The 23620-nt window shown below is 44.1% G+C and overlaps 1 protein-coding gene across 3 annotated transcripts; it reads left to right on the plus strand.

Moving 5' to 3' along the window:
• On the plus strand, positions 1-22967 carry DHRS12 (dehydrogenase/reductase 12). Of its 3 annotated transcripts, none has more exons than XM_044288105.1 (10): positions 1-96; positions 5611-5744; positions 8022-8104; positions 8801-8893; positions 9020-9101; positions 14170-14231; positions 15340-15444; positions 17882-17972; positions 20423-20560; positions 22480-22967. In XM_044288105.1, the coding sequence occupies exons 1-10, from the start codon at positions 41-43 to the stop codon at positions 22596-22598; spliced, it is 963 nt and encodes a 320-aa protein (XP_044144040.1). In that variant the 5' UTR covers positions 1-40; the 3' UTR covers positions 22599-22967. The 3 variants fall into 3 exon arrangements, with proteins under 3 accessions (XP_044144040.1, XP_044144041.1, XP_044144042.1); XM_044288106.1 differs by having other exon boundaries at positions 20423-20585; positions 22480-22600; XM_044288107.1 differs by lacking the exons at positions 17882-17972; positions 20423-20560; positions 22480-22967 and adding an exon at positions 15545-15679.
• The last annotated feature ends 653 nt before the right edge of the window (positions 22968-23620 follow it).

Raw genomic sequence — 23620 nt, forward strand, 5'->3', positions numbered from 1 at the left:
CGTAATGAGAAGCGTGTGAGGAGAGGGCAGAGCCGCAGACATGTCTCTCTACAGAAACACCGTGTGGTTCCTGAAGGGGCTGCGGGAATACACCAAGTAAGTGCGGCCACCCGGGGACGTATGGCTTATCTACACTGCAGCTGTATATTACATGGGTGATACCATGGCTGCTGTCTGCTCTGTACTCTGCAGCTGTATATTACATGAATGATACCATGGCTGCTGTCTGCTCCACACTCTGCAGCTGTATATTACATGAATGATACCATGGCTGCTGTCTGCTCTGTACTCTGCAGCTGTATATTACATGAATGATACCATGGCTGCTGTCTGCTCCACACTCTGCAGCTGTATATTACATGGGTGATGCATGGCTGCTGTCTGCTCTGTACTCTGCAGCTGTATATTACATGGGTGATGCATGGCTGCTGTCTGCTCTGTACTCTGCAGCTGTATATTACATGAATGATACCATGGCTGCTGTCTGCTCTGTACTCTGCAGCTGTATATTACATGAATGATACCATGGCTGCTGTCTGCTCTGTACTCTGCAGCTGTATATTACATGAATGATACCATGGCTGCTGTCTGCTCTGTACTCTGCAGCTGTATATTACATGGGTGATGCATGGCTGCTGTCTGCTCTGTACTCTGCAGCTGTATATTACATGGGTGATACCATGGCTGCTGTCTGCTCTGTACTCTGCAGCTGTATATTACATGAATGATACCATGGCTGCTGTCTGCTCCACACTCTGCAGCTGTATATTACATGAATGATACCATGGCTGCTGTCTGCTCTGTACTCTGCAGCTGTATATTACATGAATGATACCATGGCTGCTGTCTGCTCTGTACTCTGCAGCTGTATATTACATGGGTGATGCATGGCTGCTGTCTGCTCTGTACTCTGCAGCTGTATATTACATGAATGATACCATGGCTGCTGTCTGCTCTGTACTCTGCAGCTGTATATTACATGAATGATACCATGGCTGCTGTCTGCTCTGTACTCTGCAGCTGTATATTACATGAATGATACCATGGCTGCTGTCTGCTCTGTACTCTGCAGCTGTATATTACATGGGTGATGCATGGCTGCTGTCTGCTCTGTACTCTGCAGCTGTATATTACATGAATGATACCATGGCTGCTGTCTGCTCTGTACTCTGCAGCTGTATATTACATGGGTGATGCATGGCTGCTGTCTGCTCTGTACTCTGCAGCTGTATATTACATGGGTGATACCATGGCTGCTGTCTGCTCTGTACTCTGCAGCTGTATATTACATGAATGATACCATGGCTGCTGTCTGCTCTGTACTCTGCAGCTGTATATTACATGAATGATACCATGGCTGCTGTCTGCTCTGTACTCTGCAGCTGTATATTACATGAATGATACCATGGCTGCTGTCTGCTCTGTACTCTGCAGCTGTATATTACATGAATGATACCATGGCTGCTGTCTGCTCTGTACTCTGCAGCTGTATATTACATGAATGATACCATGGCTGCTGTCTGCTCTGTACTCTGCAGCTGTATATTACATGAATGATACCATGGCTGCTGTCTGCTCTGTACTCTGCAGCTGTATATTACATGAATGATACCATGGCTGCTGTCTGCTCTGTACTCTGCAGCTGTATATTACATGGGTGATACCATGGCTGCTGTCTGCTCTGTACTCTGCAGCTGTATATTACATGGGTGATACCATGGCTGCTGTCTGCTCTGTACTCTGCAGCTGTATATTACATGGGTGATGCATGGCTGCTGTCTGCTCTGTACTCTGCAGCTGTATATTACATGGGTGATACCATGGCTGCTGTCTGCTCTGTACTCTGCAGCTGTATATTACATGAATGATACCATGGCTGCTGTCTGCTCCACACTCTGCAGCTGTATATTACATGGGTGATGCATGGCTGCTGTCTGCTCCACACTCTGCAGCTGTATATTACATGGGTGATGCATGGCTGCTGTCTGCTCTGTACTCTGCAGCTGTATATTACATGGGTGATGCATGGCTGCTGTCTGCTCTGTACTCTGCAGCTGTATATTACATGAATGATACCATGGCTGCTGTCTGCTCCACACTCTGCAGCTGTATATTACATGGGTGATACCATGGCTGTTGTCTGCTCCACACTCTGCAGCTGTATATTACATGGGTGATTCCATGGCTGCTGTCTGCTCCGTACTCTGCAGCTGTATACAGGTCCTTCTAAAAAAAAATTAGCATATTGTGATAAAGTTCATTGTTTTCTGTAATGTACTGATAAACATTAGACTTTCATATATTTTAGATTCATTACACACAACTGAAGTAGTTCAAGCCTTTTATTGTTTTAATATTGATGATTTTGGCATACAGCTCATGAAAACCCCAAATTCCTATCTAAAAAAAATTAGCATATCATGAAAAGGTTCTCTAAACGAGCTATTAACCTAATCATCTGAATCAACTAATTAACTCTAAACACCTGCAAAAGATTCCTGAGGCTTTTAAAAACTCCCAGCCTGGTTCATTACTCAAAACCGCAATCATGGGTAAGACTGCCGACCTGACTGCTGTCCAGAAGGCCATCATTGACACCCTCAAGCAAGAGGGTAAGACACAGAAAGAAATTTCTGAAGGAATAGGCTGTTCCCAGAGTGCTGTATCAAGGCCCCTCAGTGGGAAGTCTGGGAAGGAAAAAGTGTGGCAGAAAACGCTGCACAACGAGAAGAGGTGACCGGACCCTGAGGAAGATTGTGGAGAAGGACCGATTCCAGACCTTGGGGGACCTGCGGAAGCAGTGGACTGAGTCTGGAGTAGAAACATCCAGAGCCACCGTGTACAGGCGTGTGCAGGAAATGGGCTACAGGTGCCGCATTCCCCAGGTCAAGCCACTTTTGAACCAGAAACAGCGGCAGAAGCGCCTGACCTGGGCTACAGAGAAGCAGCACTGGACTGTTGCATGTCATTCGGAAATCAAGGTGCCAGAGTCTGGAGGAAGACTGGGGAGAGGGAAATGCCAAAATGCCTGAAGTCCAGTGTCAAGTACCCACAGTCAGTGATGGTCTGGGGTGCCATGTCAGCTGCTGGTGTTGGTCCACTGTGTTTTATCAAGGGCAGGGTCAATGCAGCTAGCTATCAGGAGATTTTGGAGCACTTCATGCTTCCATCTGCTGAAAAGCTTTATGGAGATGAAGATTTCATTTTTCAGCACGACCTGGCACCTGCTCACAGTGCCAAAACCACTGGTAAATGGTTTACTGACCATGGTATTACTGTGCTCAATTGGCCTGTCAACTCTCCTGACCTGAACCCCATAGAGAATCTGTGGGATATTGGGAAGAGAAAGTTGAGAGACGCAAGACCCAACACTCTGGATGAGCTTAAGGCCGCTATCGAAGCATCCTGGGCCTCCATAACACCTCAGCAGTGCCACAGGCTGATTGCCTCCATGCCACGCCGCATTGAAGCAGGTCATTTCTGCAAAAGGATTCCCTACCAAGTATTGAGTGCATAACTGAACATAAATTTTTGAAGGTTGACTTTTTTTGTATTAAAAACACTTTTCTTTTATTGGTCGGATGAAATATGCTAATTTTTTTAGATAGGTAATTTTGGGTTTTCATGAGCTGTATGCCAAAATCATCAATATTAAAACGATAAAAGGCTTGAACTACTTCAGTTGTGTGTAATGAATCTAAAATATATGAAAGTCTAATGTTTATCAGTACATTACAGAAAATAATGAACTTTATCACAATATGCTAATTTTTTTAGAAGGACCTGTATTACATGGGTGATACCATGGCTGCTGTCTGCTCCACACTCTGCAGCTGTATATTACATGGGTGAAAATGTCTGCTCTGTACTCTGCAGCTGTATATTACATGGGCGATACCATGGCTGCTGTCTGCTCCACACTCTGCAGCTGTATATTACATGGGCGATACCATGGCTGCTGTCTGCTCTGTACTCTTCACAACACAAGTTGCTGCTGTGGTTTTCCGCAAAACAGCCATATTTTTGGTGTGATTTGTGAAAACAGTGGCAAAAAAACAGCACCATGGTTTCAACGTGCATACCCCGCTATAGTGTATGTGCTGCGCTGGCGGCTCCATTACAAACTCCGTCATATTTCCTGTAATTCTTGCTGCGATTATGATGGAAACCCTTGCTGTGGTGGAGGGACTGCACATTCCTCAGGACTGGTTTGTGTAACCGCTATTACCAGCACGGTGTTCTGCAGGGTAATGCCATCAGGCGGTGGACGCTAGCCAGGAAATGTTACTAGAAAGACTGGGCACCGCTGCCAGCTGGTAGGACAGACCCTCAGCCAGGCGTGCCCTCATCAGCCATGTAATCTACATACAGATCTGTCCGGATATATTGATGAAAGAATCCAAGTGTCGACTGAGCCCAAAAAGGTGGCAAGAAGTATAGTAATTCCCCCTTTAAAGAGGTTCTTCAGGACTGGCCTATTGGTAAGGTGCACGCTCGGCTAGGCATGCATGTGTCCTTAATGGAGCGAGGAGAATAAGCCACTGTCAGTGTCTTCTGCCTGAACAACGGATTGGGCATGTTGAACTCCAGCGTGGCCGACCCTTCCTTCTCTAGACATCTTGGCGGCACATCCCTACATACATAATATAGAGCGAGGGGCATTTATCGAGACTGCTGCTCCCATATGCCAGTCTTGATCTCCTGAGTGCTGCAGTGACATGCCCCTAATAATTAAGAGCATATGCCCCTTAATAAATTCGGTGCATCTCTTCCGTGCCATGTCTGTGTCAGCTAGGGGCTGGCTGACACTTCAGCTATAACTTTGCACAACCCCCTTTAATTTTAAAGATCCGGAAAACCTCTAACAAAGGGCTCATGCACAAGAACGTGTGCAGCATGGGCACCGGCTGTTTGCGGATGTGGACCCGTTCACTTGAATGGGTCCGCAATCTGTAAGAATCAGTCCGTTCTGCAAAAAAAAAAAAAAAATAGAACATCTATTTTTTTGCTGTGCGGATGGACGGACCAAAATCCCATGGAAGCACTCCGTAGTAGTTCCGATCTGTGCCTCCACTCCACATCTTACAGATTGAGGACCCATTCAAGTGAGTGGGTCCGCATATGTGGTACGGAGTGCACACGGCCGGTGCCCGTTTATTGTGGACCCGCTGTTTGTGGGCCGCAATATAGGCTCGGGCCGCACATGTTCATGTGCATGAGCCACGTTAAAGAAATGTATGTATTTTACTACTTTTCACACACAAAAAAATGATTTGTGTAAAAAAATAAAAATAAAAAATAACATAAGTAGTGCTCATGCAAAACACGGATACCGGCCGTGTGCATTCTGTATTTTATGGAATGGACTGTCTGGCCCCTAATAGAACAGTCTAGGTCTGGACCTGTTCTATTTTATTTTTTGTGCTGAATAGTAATTTTTTATTTATTTATTTTTTTGCAACCCCATTGAAGTGAATGCTTCCGCATACGGGCCACAAAAAACCCAGAACGGATGCAGAAAAAAAAATACGTTCGTGTTCATGAACCCGTAGGATGATAAGGATGTAATTGAGCAGGTGGCAATGATGGGGGTTATCTTGTGTCTTGTAGAGGTGGATACGAAGCTGCCGCCAAGCACTTTGCTGCAGAAGATTTGCAAGTTGATGTTACTGGAAGGTCTTACATGATCACAGGAGCCAATAGTGGGATCGGCAAAGCAGCTGCTCTGGCAATTGCGAAAAAGGGTAAGAATACAGTCGCTAAGATATGTTACGTAACCCACCATCTGCATGTAAGGAAGAAGCAGGGGGCGGATGCAGACCAGACATGGCTTGTTCATAGTCTGTGGCCGTGGAGATGCATTGGGGCCTTCTTTACATTTCTGTGTCTGGTTCAGGTACGTGAAAAAATCAGTCCGTGTTTCATCCATGAAGATGTGTGCGAAGCGGCTGTGTTTTGTTTTTGTTTTCCCCTCCGTGTGTCATCCGTACTCCATGAACGCTGTAATTTCCAGAGAATATCCCATTAGGGATCAGTGAAAAATGGGCCAAAGTAGTGCATGACTTATTTTTCACTGACACATTAAAATCAGTGGGTACATGTGCTGTCCGTGAAAAACGGAAATGTGAACGAGAAGGAAGTATTTTTGCAGTTGCTTCTTTTTTTATTTTAGATACATTTGAAGAAAAGAAATGGCAGCAAAGGTGCACCTACTGCTAACCGGTGCTTCATATTTTAAAAATCCGCCAAATGGTAATGAAGGAAGTTAGGCTTCATTCACCTAACAAAGCCTACGCTGCAGATTACGTAAAAATTACAGGACGATACAGCAAAGCGCGCTGTGCTATATTGGCTGGTAAAATGTCCTGTTTTCTAACGGAAACTTGGCGGATCCCATTATAGTCAATGGGGGTCTGTCAGCTGCCATACATTTCCGTCATTTTCATTGTTGTGCAGCTTTAAAGGGGCTTTCCAGGATTTGAATACTGATGACCTATTCTCTGGATAAGTCATAGGTATCTGATTGGTGGGGGCCCGACACCTGGGACCCCTGTCGATCAGCTGTGTGAGAAGGCAGTGTTCCTGTGCGCACCACGGTCCTTCTCTGTGCTTACCGAGCACAGCGCCATACAGAGGTCGCAATAACGCCTGTACAAGAGTCATAGACGCTTGTTTGGGCACAGGCAGCGCAGCGATGCTGCCTGTGCCTGCAATAACCATTAGCAAAGCTCCAAACAGCAAAGAGCTTTGCTATTGGTTAGTTTGGACGGGTGCCAGAGCGATGCAGCGCCCTGCAGCAGGGGAAGCTGGAGGGAGGAGGAGCCGCTCCAGAGGTGGCTGAGGCAAGGAGTGCTGGGCGCGCTGCGTAAGGACCCCGAGAAGCATGGCGGCGGAGGAGCTGAAGCCTACAGCCCAGACATCAAGATGGACCTGCAGAAAAAGGTGACAGCGCAGGGTGTAATGTATGTAGTGCAGTGTGTGATCATCCCATACTGAACCACATACATCACACACTGCGCCACATGCATCACACACACGTATACATCACACGCATGTATGTGGCGCAGTGTGCAGTGAATGCACAGTAGAATATTATAGCCAAATGATAAAGTGCAGGGAAAATCCACTATATTGGACAGGACTTTATCACGCTATAATTGCCTGATGTTAGACCAGTAATGGTTCCCCTGCATAGCCACCTCACTCCAGCACTATTCATCTCTGTTGTTCTGCTCATCTAATTGAGCAGAACAATGAAAATAGGGGAAGTGGGTTTTTGTCATACGTTCAATACACAACAGACGCCATACTGTGGCATCCAGCACCATGGAGATCCATTGTAAAAACACACGCAAAAAAAAGTACACTTTCTTTGCAGAATATATTTATATATTATTTTTATTTATTTAAAAAAATTTTTTACAATGGAACTATGGTGACACATGCCACAATATGGCGTCTGTCTGAGGCGTCTGGTAACATATATACGTTTTTTTTGTGTGTACATTAAATGTATGAAAAAAACGTGATGTGAACCCAGCCTAGCTGACAGGGGAAGAAGCCGAACAGCCTCCAGATAAAGTCCTGCTTATAAGACTTTTTTTTGTTCTGCCTTTTTGACAGAATCTGCAACAGAGGCTCCAAACGCAGATGTGAGCAAGTGTAGGCCTACGTATCATGTATCTGAATTACTGCAAATTTGGTACTCCTCCTCCAGTAAAAATACTCCTCAAAAATGGTAGGAGGAGTATTTTTTACTCTTCTGGGAAAAAATGTAGTGTGACCTCTGGCGCTGTGCTTGGTATCTACAGGATAGGTCATCAGTATCAAAATCCCAGAAAACCATTTTAATGGAGCAGCGCAGTGGAAATAAGAGCTGGTGTGAACACAGTCCTTAGCGGGGACAGTGTCTGGCAGACTGCTGGAACCCTGAACATGTCATATTGTGCCTCTTTAGCGGATGCGGCGCTATGCTGCTTTTTCATATAACACCATACGTTCTTATGTCTGCATTTTTGTAGGCGGCACTATTCATCTGGTATGCAGAAATAAAGAGAGAGCAGAAGAAGCACAAAAAGAGATTATTGCAAGTAGTGGGAATCAGGTAAGGATGTCATGTGTCACACACTGTATACATAATATGCACTGTACCGTGTCACAGATGTAGTACAATGGGTATTTACAACACTGCTGTGTTTGGATGAAAATTGTAGTGACAGTTCTTTTAAAGAGAGCCTGTCCCCTCTCCTGACAGGTCTGCTTTATTAAATGCATACATTCCCCAAGTAGTAACTGTGGATGATATATTCTTATGTCTGGAAGCTCTGCCATTCCTCTATTGTTCCTGCTAGACGTTGCCAGTTGGGGAGGTGTCTCTGCACAATCTGCCACTGTCTGTACTGGTTGGACTCCCCTCCAACTGACCTGTATTCGTAAACTTTTAGCATGAATAATAGAGGAATGGGACACCCTACAAATTTAAGGGAAGATGATCCAGAATTGTCATTACATGGGGAATGCACAGAGGTGACAGATCCTCTTTTAAAGGGGTTTTCCATGACTTAGATATTGATAGTCTATCCTCAAGATAGTTCATCAGTGGCGGCACAGCACAACTCTTCGCAAACATTTCATACAGTCTTTCCATGGTGGAAATCCCTTTGCAGGGAGAGGGATCCACACGCACAGCCGTCGGCAGAGCTGGAGCCTCGGATTTTGCTTTGCTCTCTTATATTTGGTGCATTTAGGTCTCGTGTAAATCGCAGCTGTACGCTTTCTGCTTTTCCCCCTATTGTTACAGAACATATCGGTGCACCTGCTGGACATGTCTAACCCAAAGGAAATCTGGGAGTTTGTCGAGAAGTTTAAGACCGAAAACCGACTGCACGTATTGGTAATTTACTCCATAGTCTAGACTTTTATTTCCTTATTTTTTCTCATTCTACCTACAACTAGAACATGACTCCTACATATGGGGTTGTAAGTGGGGCCCAAATGTTATATTGTCCTGTATTTCTAGGTAAATAATGCTGGCTGTATGGTGAACAGTCGGGAACTAACAGGAGATGGAATAGAGAAGAACTTTGCCACTAATGTCTTGGGTAAAATAAAATATATATATTTTTTCCCATAGTTTAAGATCCTTTTACATTTGTATCCCCTACAGTACTACAGCTAAATTGTAGCCTGTCATCGGGAGAAACTGGTTTCAGAGCAGATGTGTAAAGAAAGCAGCTGCTGGCTCCTTGTATACAGTAAATTTTCTCTTTCTGACCCTTAGGTCTCTTTCACACGAGCGATTTCAATGCATTGAACTCGCAGCGTGTGTCTGCGGCAGCTCCTGTCCTGACCTCCCAGCGCTGACGGGGGGGGTCGCATAACATTATATTGAATTATGATGCTATGTAAGCCTTAATGTTCTAGAACATATTGTATTACACTGACAGTATTTTGTCAGTGTTATCCAATACATTCCAGACCTCTAACGGTTACATACATCCTAAATCAATATAATGGTATGCGACCCTGGCAGTGCTGGGAGGTCAGGACAGGAGCTGCCGCAGACACACGCTGCAAGTTCAATGTGTTGAAATCGCTTGTTTGAAAGCGGCCTTAGGCCTCATGCACACAACTATATGTGTTTTGTGGTCTGCAAACTGTGGATCTGCAAAATGCTTATGCTGACTGCGTGCATCCTGCAATTTTCAGCGGGCCCCATTGTCATATTGCCTAATTTTGTCTGCAAAAAAGACAAGAATAGTACATGTTTTATCTTTTTTGTGCTGTCTGCCTTTTTTGCAGCCCGATTAAAATTAATGGGTCCGCAAAATCAGTTGTGTGCATGAGGCCTTATATAGAGGCTGTCCGTGCAGCAGTCATACTATTAACTTGGTCATCGATGTGAAGGCAGGAGATATAACATCCATTCTACCACAGTGGGAAGAAATCTCCAATGTTACACATCTGTATACACGCTCCACCTCCCTACGCGAGTATTGCTGGCTGTCCTACAGAGTAGTGTACGACTTGCATAGAGCAGTGCCTGTATGCCTTGCAGAAATGAATGAGCCATGGGGGTGAACGGTGAGCACCAGTGGGCCGCCAGTTGCCCACCACTGTTCTAAACGGCTATTATACTCCTGTACACACTGCTGCCTAATTCCCAAATTGAGGTCAAGGCTTTTTCACTCAGTCCTGCTTCAAATAAGGGGTGCACCGTAAAACTGCTTCCCCATTAGGAGTCCGGGTCCCCAATTTGTGTGAATCAATGAGACTGCAGAGTAAAGCACTTTGCCATCTCTGGGGGTCCCTCAGAAGTGAATGGAGCAGTGGTTATGTATGCGCACCATTGATCCATTCACACGGGGATCTTGGAGACCCTCCATTTTCATGGTTGTCCCAAAAGTCAGGGATCCCAGCGATCATATATTTATCACCTACCGTACAGTATTGTACTTCTCTCTTTCCCTCTGATTATACTCTGCCTTTGGTCATGTACAGTCGCTGAAAGGAAATCTTTGTGCAGGATTCGTCCTGGCTCCACCATGACCAGGGCTCCATTATACACATGCACTTTGACCACAAGAAGTAATATCGCTCTGTGAGGGGTTACTCAGTCACAAGACGAGTAATATAATGCTGTGGTTTAGTCCATTACTGGCTTCGTGCCACACAGCAACATTTTGAGCAATTTAGTGAACAGGAAGGCAGAGTTTGTTAATTGAATAATGCACCCGGCCGCTCTCTTGGGGCTTCTCGTCTGTGGAGTCTCTTCATTTGGTGGTTTATCTTAAAATCCAGTTAGTTCTACTTGTTACATATTTAATTATGGAATACATTTTTTTTTTCTCTCTAAAGAATGCATTTGTGGTTTAAAAAGGCAAAGTAAACCTAAATCATAAATTTCAGAGTGTACTGTATATACACTAGTGAGCAAAAGTTTGCATTTCTTAGTTTTTCTTGCCCCACTCCTTGTTACACTGAAGCCCTCATTTGTGTAAAGCATAACAGTTTTCCTCAGGAACGTGCAAAGTGATTTTCACAAGACAGGTATTATAAGCAGCAGGATGTTTTGCTTATATACAGAGCAATGTTTCCCAACCAGTGTGCCTCCAGCTGTTGCAAAACTACAACTCCCAGCATGCTAGCACAGCCAAAGGCTGTCCAGGAATGCTGGGAGTTGTAGTTTTGCAACAGCTGGAGGCACACTGGTTGGGAAACGCTGATATAGAGAGACTTCAGGCTCAAATACTCTTTAAAGGATAACTGTCATATTTTCACTCAAAATTAAATTTTCATATATGTTGTTGCTGCTGTGGTGAAAATCCGTAATCGTGAATTATTGTATTCACATACTTTGTTTAATAAGATTCTGTCCATAGCAACCGCTCCTCACAAGACTTCTTTCTGACTATCTTCTCAAGATGGCCGCCGATGCCCTTACCCTGAGGCTAAGACCTCCCTCCCTAACTACCCAGAATTCATTCGGCTCATCTCGGGAACGCGCAGCCTCACCCCAACCAATCGGCTTCCTCCTGAGTAGTTGATCGCAAATTCTTATTGCGAATATGCATTGCTCGGTACTGCCCACTACTACGTCCTCCGTCTTCTGTATATAGGAGACGGAGGACGCCTAGCAGCGCTGTTTTAGCTGCACCACTGAAATGCCTGGGGGAGGAAAGAACATGCTGCAATTATTAGGCAATTCAATAACTATACAAAAGTATTAACTAGGGAACTAAGGTAAACTTAGACCAATCCAAATACATAAAAAAATAAGTAATATATGACAGTTACCCTTTAGTAAGAGACTCTTAACTGAACTACAGCTACACTTCAAAGGAAGTAGTAAATATAGGTAGTGTATACATTTAGCGATATAATGTCCTTCTATTGCACATATCTACAGTATGTACAAAGGATAAATAACATAATGCACAGTTATATCAGCACTTCACATGGAGTCCTCACTACATCCAGAATGAAGGTACATACATCACCGATTGAGGTATTGTCATGACAGCGACACATCAGCTGGAAAGCCCTTTCAACGGAAGCAGTCAGTCCGTTCATTCGTGGATGAGCTTCTGACTTCTTTCCTGAAGGGTTACAGTTCTATACAGATTAAACAAAAAGCTCCATTCCTTAGGGGAACTTAGCCAGCGCATGCGCTCCATAATTGTCACTGTGTACGTGTTGTTCATTTGCTAACACCCCAGACCTTGGATCATCATTTCTGGGCAGCAGATCGTGGTGTCTAAACAGTGATCTGCTGCCCAGAAACAAGCAGCTGTATGAGGACGAGCAACTGCATTTAAATGCAACGATCTCCTTCAGTGAACGAGCAGCTGACTTTTGGGGAGGAACGCTTCCTTCCTGACAATCAACTAACATTGTGCGGCGTAAACCTGCCTTTACTCCCTTGTAGGGCTGCAGCTATTGACTATTTTTGTAATCTAGTATTCTATCGATTTAATCCAAGGATTAATTGAGTACTCTAATAACCAAAAACTAATAAAATAATGTTTTTCTTTATAAAAACTCATCAGGCTTCACCCCCATTGCCATCAGGCTCCCCCTCCTAGCCATGTCCCCAGCGCCAGTGAAATAAAATACTTACCTTTCCTGTAGGGGCGCCGTCACACAGCGTCAGGTCATAGTGCATGCTTACCTGCACTATGTCCTGATGATGATGTGTCAGGACGACAGTGCAGCGCGGTGTGGGCCGGCGGGTGACCACGGACCGTGAGTAATGGCAAGCGCTTCACTCACGTTCCGTGGTCACATGACACAAAGGAATTTTTGTGTGTCGAGTTACTCGATTCCATCGAGTAATTGTTTCAGCCCTACTCCCTTGCACATGCATTCACAGGTCATAAAATTTAAAGGGAACCTGTCACCGGGATTTTGGGTATAGAGCTGAGGACATGGGTTGGTAGATGGCCGCTAGCACATCTGCAATACCCAGTCCCCATAGCTCTGCTTTTATTGTGTCAAAAAAACGATTTGATACATATGCAAATTACCCTGAGATGAGTACTGTATGTGAGATGAGTCAGGGACAGGACCTATCTCAGGTTAATGTGCATATGTATCAAATCCTTTTTTGACACAATAAAAGCACACAGAGCTATAGGGGACTGGGTATTGCGGATGTGCTAGCGGCCATTTATCAACCCATGTCCTCAGCTCTATACCCAAAATCCAGGTGACAGGTTCCCTTTAAAGGGCTTCTGTCAGCCCACTAAACCCATTTTTTTTCCCCGTTAATATTAATCCCTACACTGCAAGCTCCCTGTACATATGCTAAATATTAATTTTCGTTCAGTAGATATTGTTAAAAATCAAGTTTTATCATATGTAAATTACCTTGCTACCAGCAAGTAGGGCGGCTACTTGCTGGTAGCAGCCGCATCCTCCTCTCATCATGACGCCCCCTCCGCCGTTTGATTGACAGGGCCAGGGAACGGGTTCGTTCTCTGCTGGCCCTGTTCGAATTCAAAATATCGCGCCTGCGCCGTACCTTTCTTTAATCGGTGCAGGCGCACTGAGAGGCGGCCGCTCCATCCTCAATGCGCCTGCGCCGATGACGTCACATCTACACCCGGCGCAGGCGCATTGAGGATGGAGCGGCCGGGAGAGAGGCCGCCTCTCAGTGCGCCTGCACCGATTAAAGAAAGGTACGGCGCAGGCGCGATATTTTGAACTCGAACAGGGCCAGCAGAGAACGAACCCGTTCCCTGGCCCTGTCAATCAAACGGCGGAGGGGGCGTCATGATGAGAGGAGGATGCGGCTGCTACCAGCAAGTAGCCGCCCTACTTGCTGGTAGCAAGGTAATTTACATATGATAAAACTTGATTTTTAACAATATCTACTGAACGAAAATTAATATTTAGCATATGTACAGGGAGCTTGCAGTGTAGGGATTAATATTAACGGAAGAAAAAAAAAAAGGGTTTAGTGGGCTGACAGAAGCCCTTTAAATGAACAGACAACAAGATGGAACTCAAATGATCAGAAACTACATCTTCACACTTTACAGGATCAACTCCGTCAGTATACCTGGTTTAATAGGGGTGATCCTGCTGACGGGTGCTCTTTAGGGCTGTTAACCTCTGTGTGACTTTTATACAGTTTTTTTTTTTTTTTTTTTTCTTCATTCACTACAGGTACATATTTTCTAACAAAAGCTCTGCTTCCTGTCCTGGAGAAGGAAGATGATGCCAGAGTAGTAAGTCCCTGTGCTTGTATATAAAGAGCATGTCCCAGTAAGAATATTTCACATAACTAAAGAATCGCTAGAATGAGGGTTCCTGAGTGCAAAGCTTGTGGGACCGATGGAGACAGATGACGGAGCATGCTTGAGCAATTTATTTATTATGCAAGACCTGAAGGGCAGTGACTTCTTTGATATTCTTTGAACCTTAATGATGTCCTGCCCCTTCCACCCTTTTTCTGGAGTGTTCCTTCCATTACCTTTTTTATTGCAGGAAAGTCCAACCTGCAGCCCTCCATCTACGACTTCCATCATGCCCAGGCAGCCTATGGTTATCAGGACATGCTGGGAGTTTTGCGGCAGGTTGGACATCTCTGTTTTATTACATCTCCTCCTACTTAAAGCTTCGAGATAGTGCCTGTATCCCATGCTTTGGAAGAGGGTAATTGGGGTGGAGAGGAAGCTACAGTACTGACTGCATTGGTTATTCTTATAAGATGATTTGTTCTGCCGTTTGTTTTCTCACTGCACATATTTGGCAGCAGCAATCAAACTATTATTGTTTCAGTTAAATGGTGGTGTTTACAGGCCCATTCCTAGTGAGGTTACTGCGCAGCCCCCTCGCGAAGCTGCACCTAGAGCTTCCATTCAATGGAGCTAAACCAAGAGCAGGACTGCACCATACAAAATGAAAACCCACAGCAAAAACTGTTTCTGCCGTGGGACACATGGCGGACAAAATCCTGTGTGTAAACATACCTTTAGGCTACGATCACCCTGTACAATAGTGTTGTGGTTGAGTATCCCACAGACATATGGACTGCAGCTGGCTCGTTAACTAATGAAGACTGCGCTGTTTAGTTGGTCTGCATTGCTAAAGGCCATGCAGCACCTTCAATACCACGTGGCCATTAACATTGCAGACCGACTAAACCGTGTGGTCTTCTGCGGCCCACACAATGACTCAGTACTCAGCTACGTCATAACCGTGACATGACCGAGCTGTCCTACTTTAATTGTAAACCAGTGTGCGGTGAATGCTGCCCAGCATGACTAGTGCTGCATAATTATGGCCCTGAGCATGGAAGCCTGGTGAGCAATGATTGTCACTACGTTGTTACAGGTAACTGTCTCATCAGGCGGTATGCTGGTTCAGAAGCTGGACGTCTCAGATCTGCAGTTTGAGAAGGCCACGTTTGATGGAACAATGGCCTATGCACAAAACAAGGTCAGTGCTCGTGGCTGCGCATGGTGTAGAAGTGACAATGGAAAACATGTGTATTAATATTTATGATTTAAAAAAATAATTATAATTTTTTTTTTTGTAGATCACCTGGAGTGATGACTAAAGTGTGTGGTTACAATGTTACACCAGTTTGATAAATGTCACCCAGTGTTCGGTCAGTGATTTCCACCAGTAATTGAGAGTAGAGATGAGCAAATTTCATATTTTTAAATTCGTTTACTGGTAGAAGCAGAATTGCGTTATGGATTCAGTTACTACGGACCATAACGCAATTCTATGATTGAATACATAACGGAATGCCTTTAGAGGCATTCCGTTATTAATCCCGTCATAATAGAAGTCTATGGGCTACAAAACGGATTCGTCCCATTTCCGTTATGAAGGAGAGGACTCCCCTGCATAATGGAAACTGGACGGATCCGTTTTGCAGCCCATAGACTTCTATTATGACAGAATGAATAACTGAATGCCTCTAAAGGCATTCCGATATGCATTCCGTCATTGAATTGCGTTATGGTCCGTGGTAATCGCAAACTAATTTCATAAGCGTAAATTCGCTCAGCTGTAATTGAGAGCCTAAACACAGAAGAGGAGCAGATCTTTCCCTTATATCTTATCTCTGTGTAGCCTTCACCCCTGGTTTGGGCTCACAATCACTGACCAAGACACTGGGCCAAAACATGCCCCAGATTTATCAGAGTGGTTCATGCTCTAAGTATGGTGTATTTTTCTAGAAGTCAGACACTTTTGTTTAACTTTACACCACTTATTGGTTGGCTTACTTTGCACCATAATTTTGCTTCAGTTTTGCTCTAAGTCGTCAACTTTAAGTTGCACTCATTTTATTTAAAGGGGTTGTCTGGGTTGAGGGCTGAACCCAGATATAAGCCCCCCTTCAGTCCTTTACAATGTAAGAGTGGAGCATCGGAGCATTTTCTTGCTCCAGTGCTCCCCTTGCGCTGTATCACACAGGGCAAGGTCTGCACTGGTGATAACCGCCTCTAAAATGGCCTAGTACTAGCGATACCTGGCTCTAAGGCTGGGTTCACACCTGAGCGTTTTACAGCGCGTTCCTACGCGCTGTAAAACGCTCAACAAGGAGAAACCAATGATTCCCTATGGGAATGGTTCACACTTGGGCGTTTTACAGCGCGTACGATCGCGCTGTAAAACGCCCGACGCTCCAAAAAGTACATGAGCGACTTTTGGGGCGTTTGTGGCCATAGGACACTGTAGTGAATCACACAAACGCGCGTTTACTATTACAAAAACGCGCATAAAAATGCGCGTCAAAAACGCGCGTAAAACGCGCGTTTGCGCAACGCTCAAGTGTGAACCCAGCCTAAAACCGCCCAGAACAGCACTATACACAGCCCACTGGAGCCAGTGACGTACCAGGCTTCACATCAATATCCTAGGCGGAGACTTCCGCATAGCAGGGAGCCCGGTGATGTCACCAGCTCAACTTGGCGGTGTATAGTGCTGTTCTGGGCGGTTTTAGAGGCGGGTATCACTAGTACTGGACAGTTTTAGAGGGGGGGAAAAAGGGGGTGCGGGGGGCCCCCTGCCCTATTTACTTGAAGTGAATGTGACAACGTAGTTGTAATTACACCTGCACACTATCACAACCGTGAACAGAAGGCATGGGACAACCCCTTTAACAACTTGATTCATAAGAGTGCTGCCACATGTAGGGAATCCATTGTGGATTTCTGCAGCAAAAAATAATAAACGCCGCCACAAAAGTCTGAAAGATGAAAAGCGTGGGTGAAACCCACAGAATAAATTTACATGGTGCATGCTGAAACCTGCAATGCAGATCGATTTACTTTGCAGGTTTCTTCCCTCAGCATGTTTGGCGAGAGAGAAAAAAGAGAGGGGAGAGGCGCTCATAGGCGGCGTTCCCAGCACAACCAGACGCTCCAGCCATCTGGCCTGTCTCTCTGCTGACGCCCGATTAAGACTTGATAAAGGAGTTATAAACTCCGAAACGCGTTGTCTACTGAACAATAAAAACAGCTACTTCACCAAAGTCTACTGTCTGAGGTCGTCCTTTTGTGCGCCAAACAAATACCCTACTGTGTGCAATCGCACACAAACCAGCAACTTCTTCCCTCAGCATGTGGATGACATTTCTGAAATCTCAACCGATTATCTGGTACTGTAAATGCTGTGGATTTCCCACACCCAATTCTGCTGCAAAGAATCGGCAGCATTTCCGTATTGTATGGCCAGACGGAAAATGTTCAAGACTGGAAAAAATGTAAAATTCAACTCTCAATTTTTAGGAAAAAAATGTGTGGATATTTCAGGATGTCTTGCAGCATTTCTAATCGATTCATAACTATCAGTTCTCACCTGTGAGGAAATCCACATGGCAAAATCATATTTTGTATGACGTATTTATATTTTTCTTTAGAGACAGCAAGTCATCCTGACCGACCAGTGGGCCACACAACACCCAAAGGTCCACTTTTCTGCCATGCATCCAGGCTGGGCAGACACACCAGGTATACATTTTGCAAATCTTTATGCCCAGAATTATTTATTGTAAAGAGGAATCTTGTGTGTTTATAAAGTTCTGTGTCCTATGTTTAATTTATAGAGCAGGGCGAAGTTTTTTTTAATGGTTGTATTAATGAATTTCTATAGTTTTGGTTTATATCTGGTTACATCTGTAACATATAGTATGTTTCAATCCTTATGGAGAAACTCAACAAAATTTCTCAAACAAAATGTAACTGTCTGGAGCAATAGATGGCCCGGCACGTTTATTATAATCTACGCCAGGAAATTGGCATAGGTTGAACTGGAATGCTTGACCAGCTCCCTTACTGGTGTAGATTTTTGTTTCGGTGCACTGAACTTCACAGATGCCCCTCATAATAATTGTGGCACATCTCTGCCAGCAGGGGATAATTAAAACCAGCCTTATAATAAATGTCCCCCCTGTGTATCTAGAATTTCCTGTAGACTCTAAGGGTACGTCCAGTGTAAATTGTGCAACAAAAACCGCGTGTACTTCGTGTGTATTTTTTTTGGGGTGCGGAAAAGCCAGCAGACTTCACCCTCTCTATTGCAAGAGGTAAAATGTGCGGATCTATTGTAACAATGCCTAAAACAGACAAGAATGGGACATGCGGACAGCACACTGTGTGCTGTCCACATTTTTTGCGGACCCGTTGAAATGAATGGGTCCTCATCATATCCGCAAAAAAAGGAACGGACACTAAAACAAACAACGTTCGTGTGCTTGTAGCCTTACACTGCAGTTTTTGTATATGCCACATGTGCATGAGATTTCTTCAAGGGCATCTGTCAGCAGATTTGTACCTATGAAACTGGATGACCTGTTGTATCTGCACTTGGCGGCTGAAGGCATCTGTGTTGGTCCCATGTTCATATGTGCCCGCATTGCTGAGAAAAATGTTTTAATTATATGCAAATGAGCCTCTAGGGGCAATGGGGGTGTCGCCGTTACACTTAGAGGATCTGCACTTTAATTGACAGGGTCAAGCAGTATAAATGTGATCACAGTTTAACCTACAAAAACCTCTGTCTAAACTAGACAGCAAAACATTCCACCTGTACGGCATCTAATCTACTAGCAAAAAAGCAAGTGGAGATAATATACCAAAATATCAATTTATTATCAAATATAAAATATGGGGAAAAGACAGGATGGTAGACAGTGTACAGAGAAGCAAAGGGCAGTATACACAACTGTGTTTACATATATATCCACACAGCTATATATCCTTATGTACTATGTTACTATGTTACAGCGATAAGCATAGATGGCCGACAGGTAAAGGTGGCTATAATACAAGGACAACCAATTCTGCATAACAAATAGTAATAATGACCCCCAATTAGGGCTATATACACTATATGGCAGAACCAAATGATAGCAGTATGTCCATGAATAGCACCACATGTCCAGGGAACATAGGCAACCAAAACAGAAAAGTGTAATACAAAATATCTCAAGTAAAGTCTGTCACTAAGTCCCGAAGTATAGCGATGACCCAACAAAATATATCCAGGGCCTAATATGGATGTGATAAAAAAAAACATATATAGATGTAAAGCAGTACTATACATAGGAGGTACCTGAAGACATAGTGAACACAGGAGGATACTGGCCCTGAGCGCAAGACCTTGAGCTGACGAAGCCGCTGAGGTGAAACGCGTGTCGAGGTCTTGCGCTCAGGGCCAGTATCCTCCTGTGTTCACTATGTCTTCAGGTACCTCCTATGTATAGTACTGCTTTACATCTATATATGTTTTTTTTTATCACATCCATATTAGGCCCTGGATATATTTTGTTGGGTCATCGCTATACTTCGGGACTTAGTGACAGACTTTACTTGAGATATTTTGTATTACACTTTTCTGTTTTGGTTGCCTATGTTCCCTGGACATGTGGTGCTATTCATGGACATACTGCTATCATTTGGTTCTGCCATATAGTGTATATAGCCCTAATTGGGGGTCATTATTACTATTTGTTATGCAGAATTGGTTGTCCTTGTATTATAGCCACCTTTACCTGTCGGCCATCTATGCTTATCGCTGTAACATAGTAACATAGTACATAAGGATATATAGCTGTGTGGATATATATGTAAACTCAGTTGTGTATACTGCCCTTTGCTTCTCTGTACACTGTCTACCATCCTGTCTTTTCCCCATATTTTATATTTGATAATAAATTGATATTTTGGTATATTATCTCCACTTGCTTTTTTGCTAGTAAATGTGATCACAGCCTGGCCCTGTCAAAGTTCAGAGGGCACGGCTGTTTTTAATATTCTTAATAAAAGTTATATTTTGCCCCCAAAAAAGAGGAAATTGGTAGTGTCTAAATATTTGACAGAATTGGTAAATTTGGGCCAAATATATCCCTTGTATTGATGCTGTGTAATCGAGAATGTTTCTTAATATCTTTCTTCATTAGCTGTGAGGTCATCAATGCCAGACTTTTATGAGAAAATGAAGAACAGATTACGCACAGAAGAACAAGGAGCAGACACCGTGGTGTGGCTGGCCATGTCTCCTGCAGCAACGAGGCACGCAAGTGGCCTCTTCTTCCAAGGTGCATGGAGAATTATGGCTGTATGGTGGGCACTCAACCAAATGGAAATGTTCAGATATTTTATATTCAGCAGAAAAGAGCCGTTTTCTGCTGAATATGATGTTTTGTGTTTCTATCCGGGCAAATTGCTCTTATGGGTCATCTGCAAGAGCTAGTAGTCATGTATCTACTAACCTAGTGTTAGGCTTACACTTTACAATGTGGTGCAGCACAAAGAGGAACCTGTCACCCTGGACATGCAACCAGGGCCGTCTTTAATATTGATTTGGACCCTGGGCAAAAATTTACTTGGGCCCCCTGGATCCCGCCTTCCCACACCTTAGCAGGCAATCACGCCCTCCACCACAACTCACACACAAAAAATCCACACATGTGGTAGAGTATAGTGAATGACTGTAAATACTTCCAGTTCTGAAGACTCCAGCGGCTCAGGGTCAGTGCTCTGGGCAGCTGGGCTCAGGCTGGAAGTGGGCACCGCTCTGCAGGAAGCAGACCAGGGCTCGGCTCACCCTAGTGTTACAGTGCACCCCACAGTGTGCAGTATAGCACCCTATAGTATACAGCACCACACTATACAGTAGTTTACAGTATATTAACATAACTGCCCCTGTCACCTTTTTCTGATGTAATCTTCACACAAAAAAGCTCCACAGTTAACTTCTGCAACACTCCTGGTAGCTGACAGCCTGACACCCGGGGCAGTGGCTAGCAGGGCTCAAGAGGCAGCTGCCTTGGGCCCCCCAGGAGCAACTGGGCCCGGGGCAGCTGCCCCTTTTGCCCTTTGGTAAAGACTGCCCTGAATGCAACCTGCAGGCAGCATGTTACAGAGCAGGAGAAGCTGAGCAGATTGATAGATTCATTTCTACTCATTCTAGGCCAGACATGTCCAAACTGCAGCCCTCCAGCTGTTGCAAAACTACAACTCCCAGCATGCTCTAATAGCTGTAAGACATGGATGTCAAACTCATGGCCCTCCAGATGTTGCAAAACTACAACTCCCATCATTCCCTGATAGCTGTAGTATGCCTAGGCATGATGGGAGTTGTAGTTTTGCAACAGCTGGAGGGCCACGAGTTCGACATCCCTGCTGTAAGATATCCAGGCATGCTGGGAGTTGTAGTTTTGGAACAGCTGGAGGGCTGCAGTTTGGACATGCCTGTGAAGTCAAGAAGACAATCCTATAAGTGATTGACAGTAGAGATGAGCGAATTTCCGCTTATGAAATTCGTTTGCTGGTAAAAGCAGAATTGCGTTATGGATTCTGTTACCACAGACCATAACGCAATTCTATGATAGAATGCATAATGGAATGCCTTTAGAGGCATTCAGTTATTCAGCCCATAGACTTCTATTAATAAAGGAATGAATAACGGATGCGGCCCTTTTCCGTTATGCTGGAGTCCTTCCCTGCATAACAGATACAGGACGGATCCGTTATGCAGCCCATAGACTTCTATTATGAGGGAAAGCCTCGAAAGGCATTCCGTCATAGAATTGCGTTATGATCCGTGGTAATAAAATCCATTAAAAATATACAAAATGCAGCAAAAAGTATGTTTCTTTTTAATTTTTTATTTTTATGAAAATGGCTGTGGGTTTCACCCTCTACATTGCAAAGAGTGAAATCTGCAGGTGGGGAAGATCTGCCACTGACATGCTGCAGATTTTAAATCCGCACAGCAGCTCAAAGCAAGCTACTATTTTTCTTTTTTACACAGCATGCGAATGTGATTTTTTTATTAAAATCCCATCCACCTTTTAACTCTGGGGTTTCCCACATGATGGCAAATCTGCAGCATTTATCGTCTTTTCAGTCACAGGACATGATTGCTAAACCTATGATAGACAGCCACAACTACACGAACCAGCAAGCCTGTGTCTGAACGATTGTTGCTAATATAATTTTACTTTCCTTCTAGATCGGAAACCTGTTTCTACGCATCTCCCCTTGGCAAGTACACACTCATCCACTGGAGATGAAGAGAAGCTTCTCCAAGCCTTGCAGGAAATGTCTCAAAAGTTTGCCACCGCTTCCTGAAAATTATAGCTCATGTGCTGGTAACAATTGTCATGTACTATAATCGGATGAACGTTCTCTAATAGAAACTATAAAATATATAAACAGATTTACAGTAATACTAGTCTCCTCTCGAAACATGCACTGATTTTACTCACGTTTACATACAGTACAGATCACTACCTCCGATTACCTGTGGTTCTAATAACAGACAGCAGGTAACTGCTTCAGCCAGGACAGAGAAGCTGCTTGTCAATCATCTTTACCCTCTACATGTAATATGGCTTTACACCTTGTTGTATGGATGTTTTGCAAATAAATTATCTAATTGACCTGACCTGTAACCCCTTCAGAGATGTTCATATTTGTAATAAAATATTTGCAACTTAATTTTTACCAGACAATGGCTCCTTAGGTTCGACGTTCGGGCAGTGGAGGAATCCCGTTATGAATTCTGTAATAACGGAACTCTATGACTGAATGCAAAACGGAAGCCTTTAAGGGGCATTACGTTTTGATCCGTCATAATAGGAGGCTATGGCCAAGCATAATGGATCCGCTATTGTGATGGATCAAAACAATATGCCTCTTAAAGATCTGATCCTATCCTTTGTACTTCATACGCGGCCAGAAATAAATGAGAAAGGGTAAAAAGAAATTTCACACTCTAACATTTGCAAATACTTTTTATTTACACCAAGTTTTCAGTAACAAAATATCTTAAAATTAACATGTACAGAGATCAGAAAATACAAATTAATTGTATGTAGTTAAGAGCGCGATGCGATAAAATTCTAAGTTACAGAAAGTAAAGGGTGTATTAGACTACCAGATTGGCTGCTAGATCATTGCTAACGAGCGTTCATCTGAAAGCTTGTTAGCGATGATCTGGCAGTGTAATACTGCTGCCGATTACCTGATGAACACTCGTCAATTGGAATCTTTCAACAGGTTTAAACATCATTTGCCGGCGGCAGTTCGTATACTGTCTAATAATGGCCTGCTGACAGAAAACAACTAGTCAGCATGGGGAAGAGCACGGG

The sequence above is a fragment of the Bufo gargarizans genome, chromosome 3 (assembly GCF_014858855.1).
Source record: "Bufo gargarizans isolate SCDJY-AF-19 chromosome 3, ASM1485885v1, whole genome shotgun sequence".
NCBI classification, from domain to species: Eukaryota; Metazoa; Chordata; class Amphibia; order Anura; family Bufonidae; genus Bufo; species Bufo gargarizans.

Bases quoted from the DNA above. Each gene is read 5' to 3' on its own strand.
- DHRS12 (XM_044288105.1), top strand. From the start codon at position 41: ATGTCTCTCTACAGAAACACCGTGTGGTTCCTGAAGGGGCTGCGGGAA. The intron at 17,973-20,422 runs GTATACATTTTG...TTTCTTCATTAG, and splicing joins AGGCTGGGCAGACACACCAG to CTGTGAGGTCATCAATGCCA. The intron at 20,561-22,479 runs GTGCATGGAGAA...CTTTCCTTCTAG, and splicing joins AAGTGGCCTCTTCTTCCAAG to ATCGGAAACCTGTTTCTACG.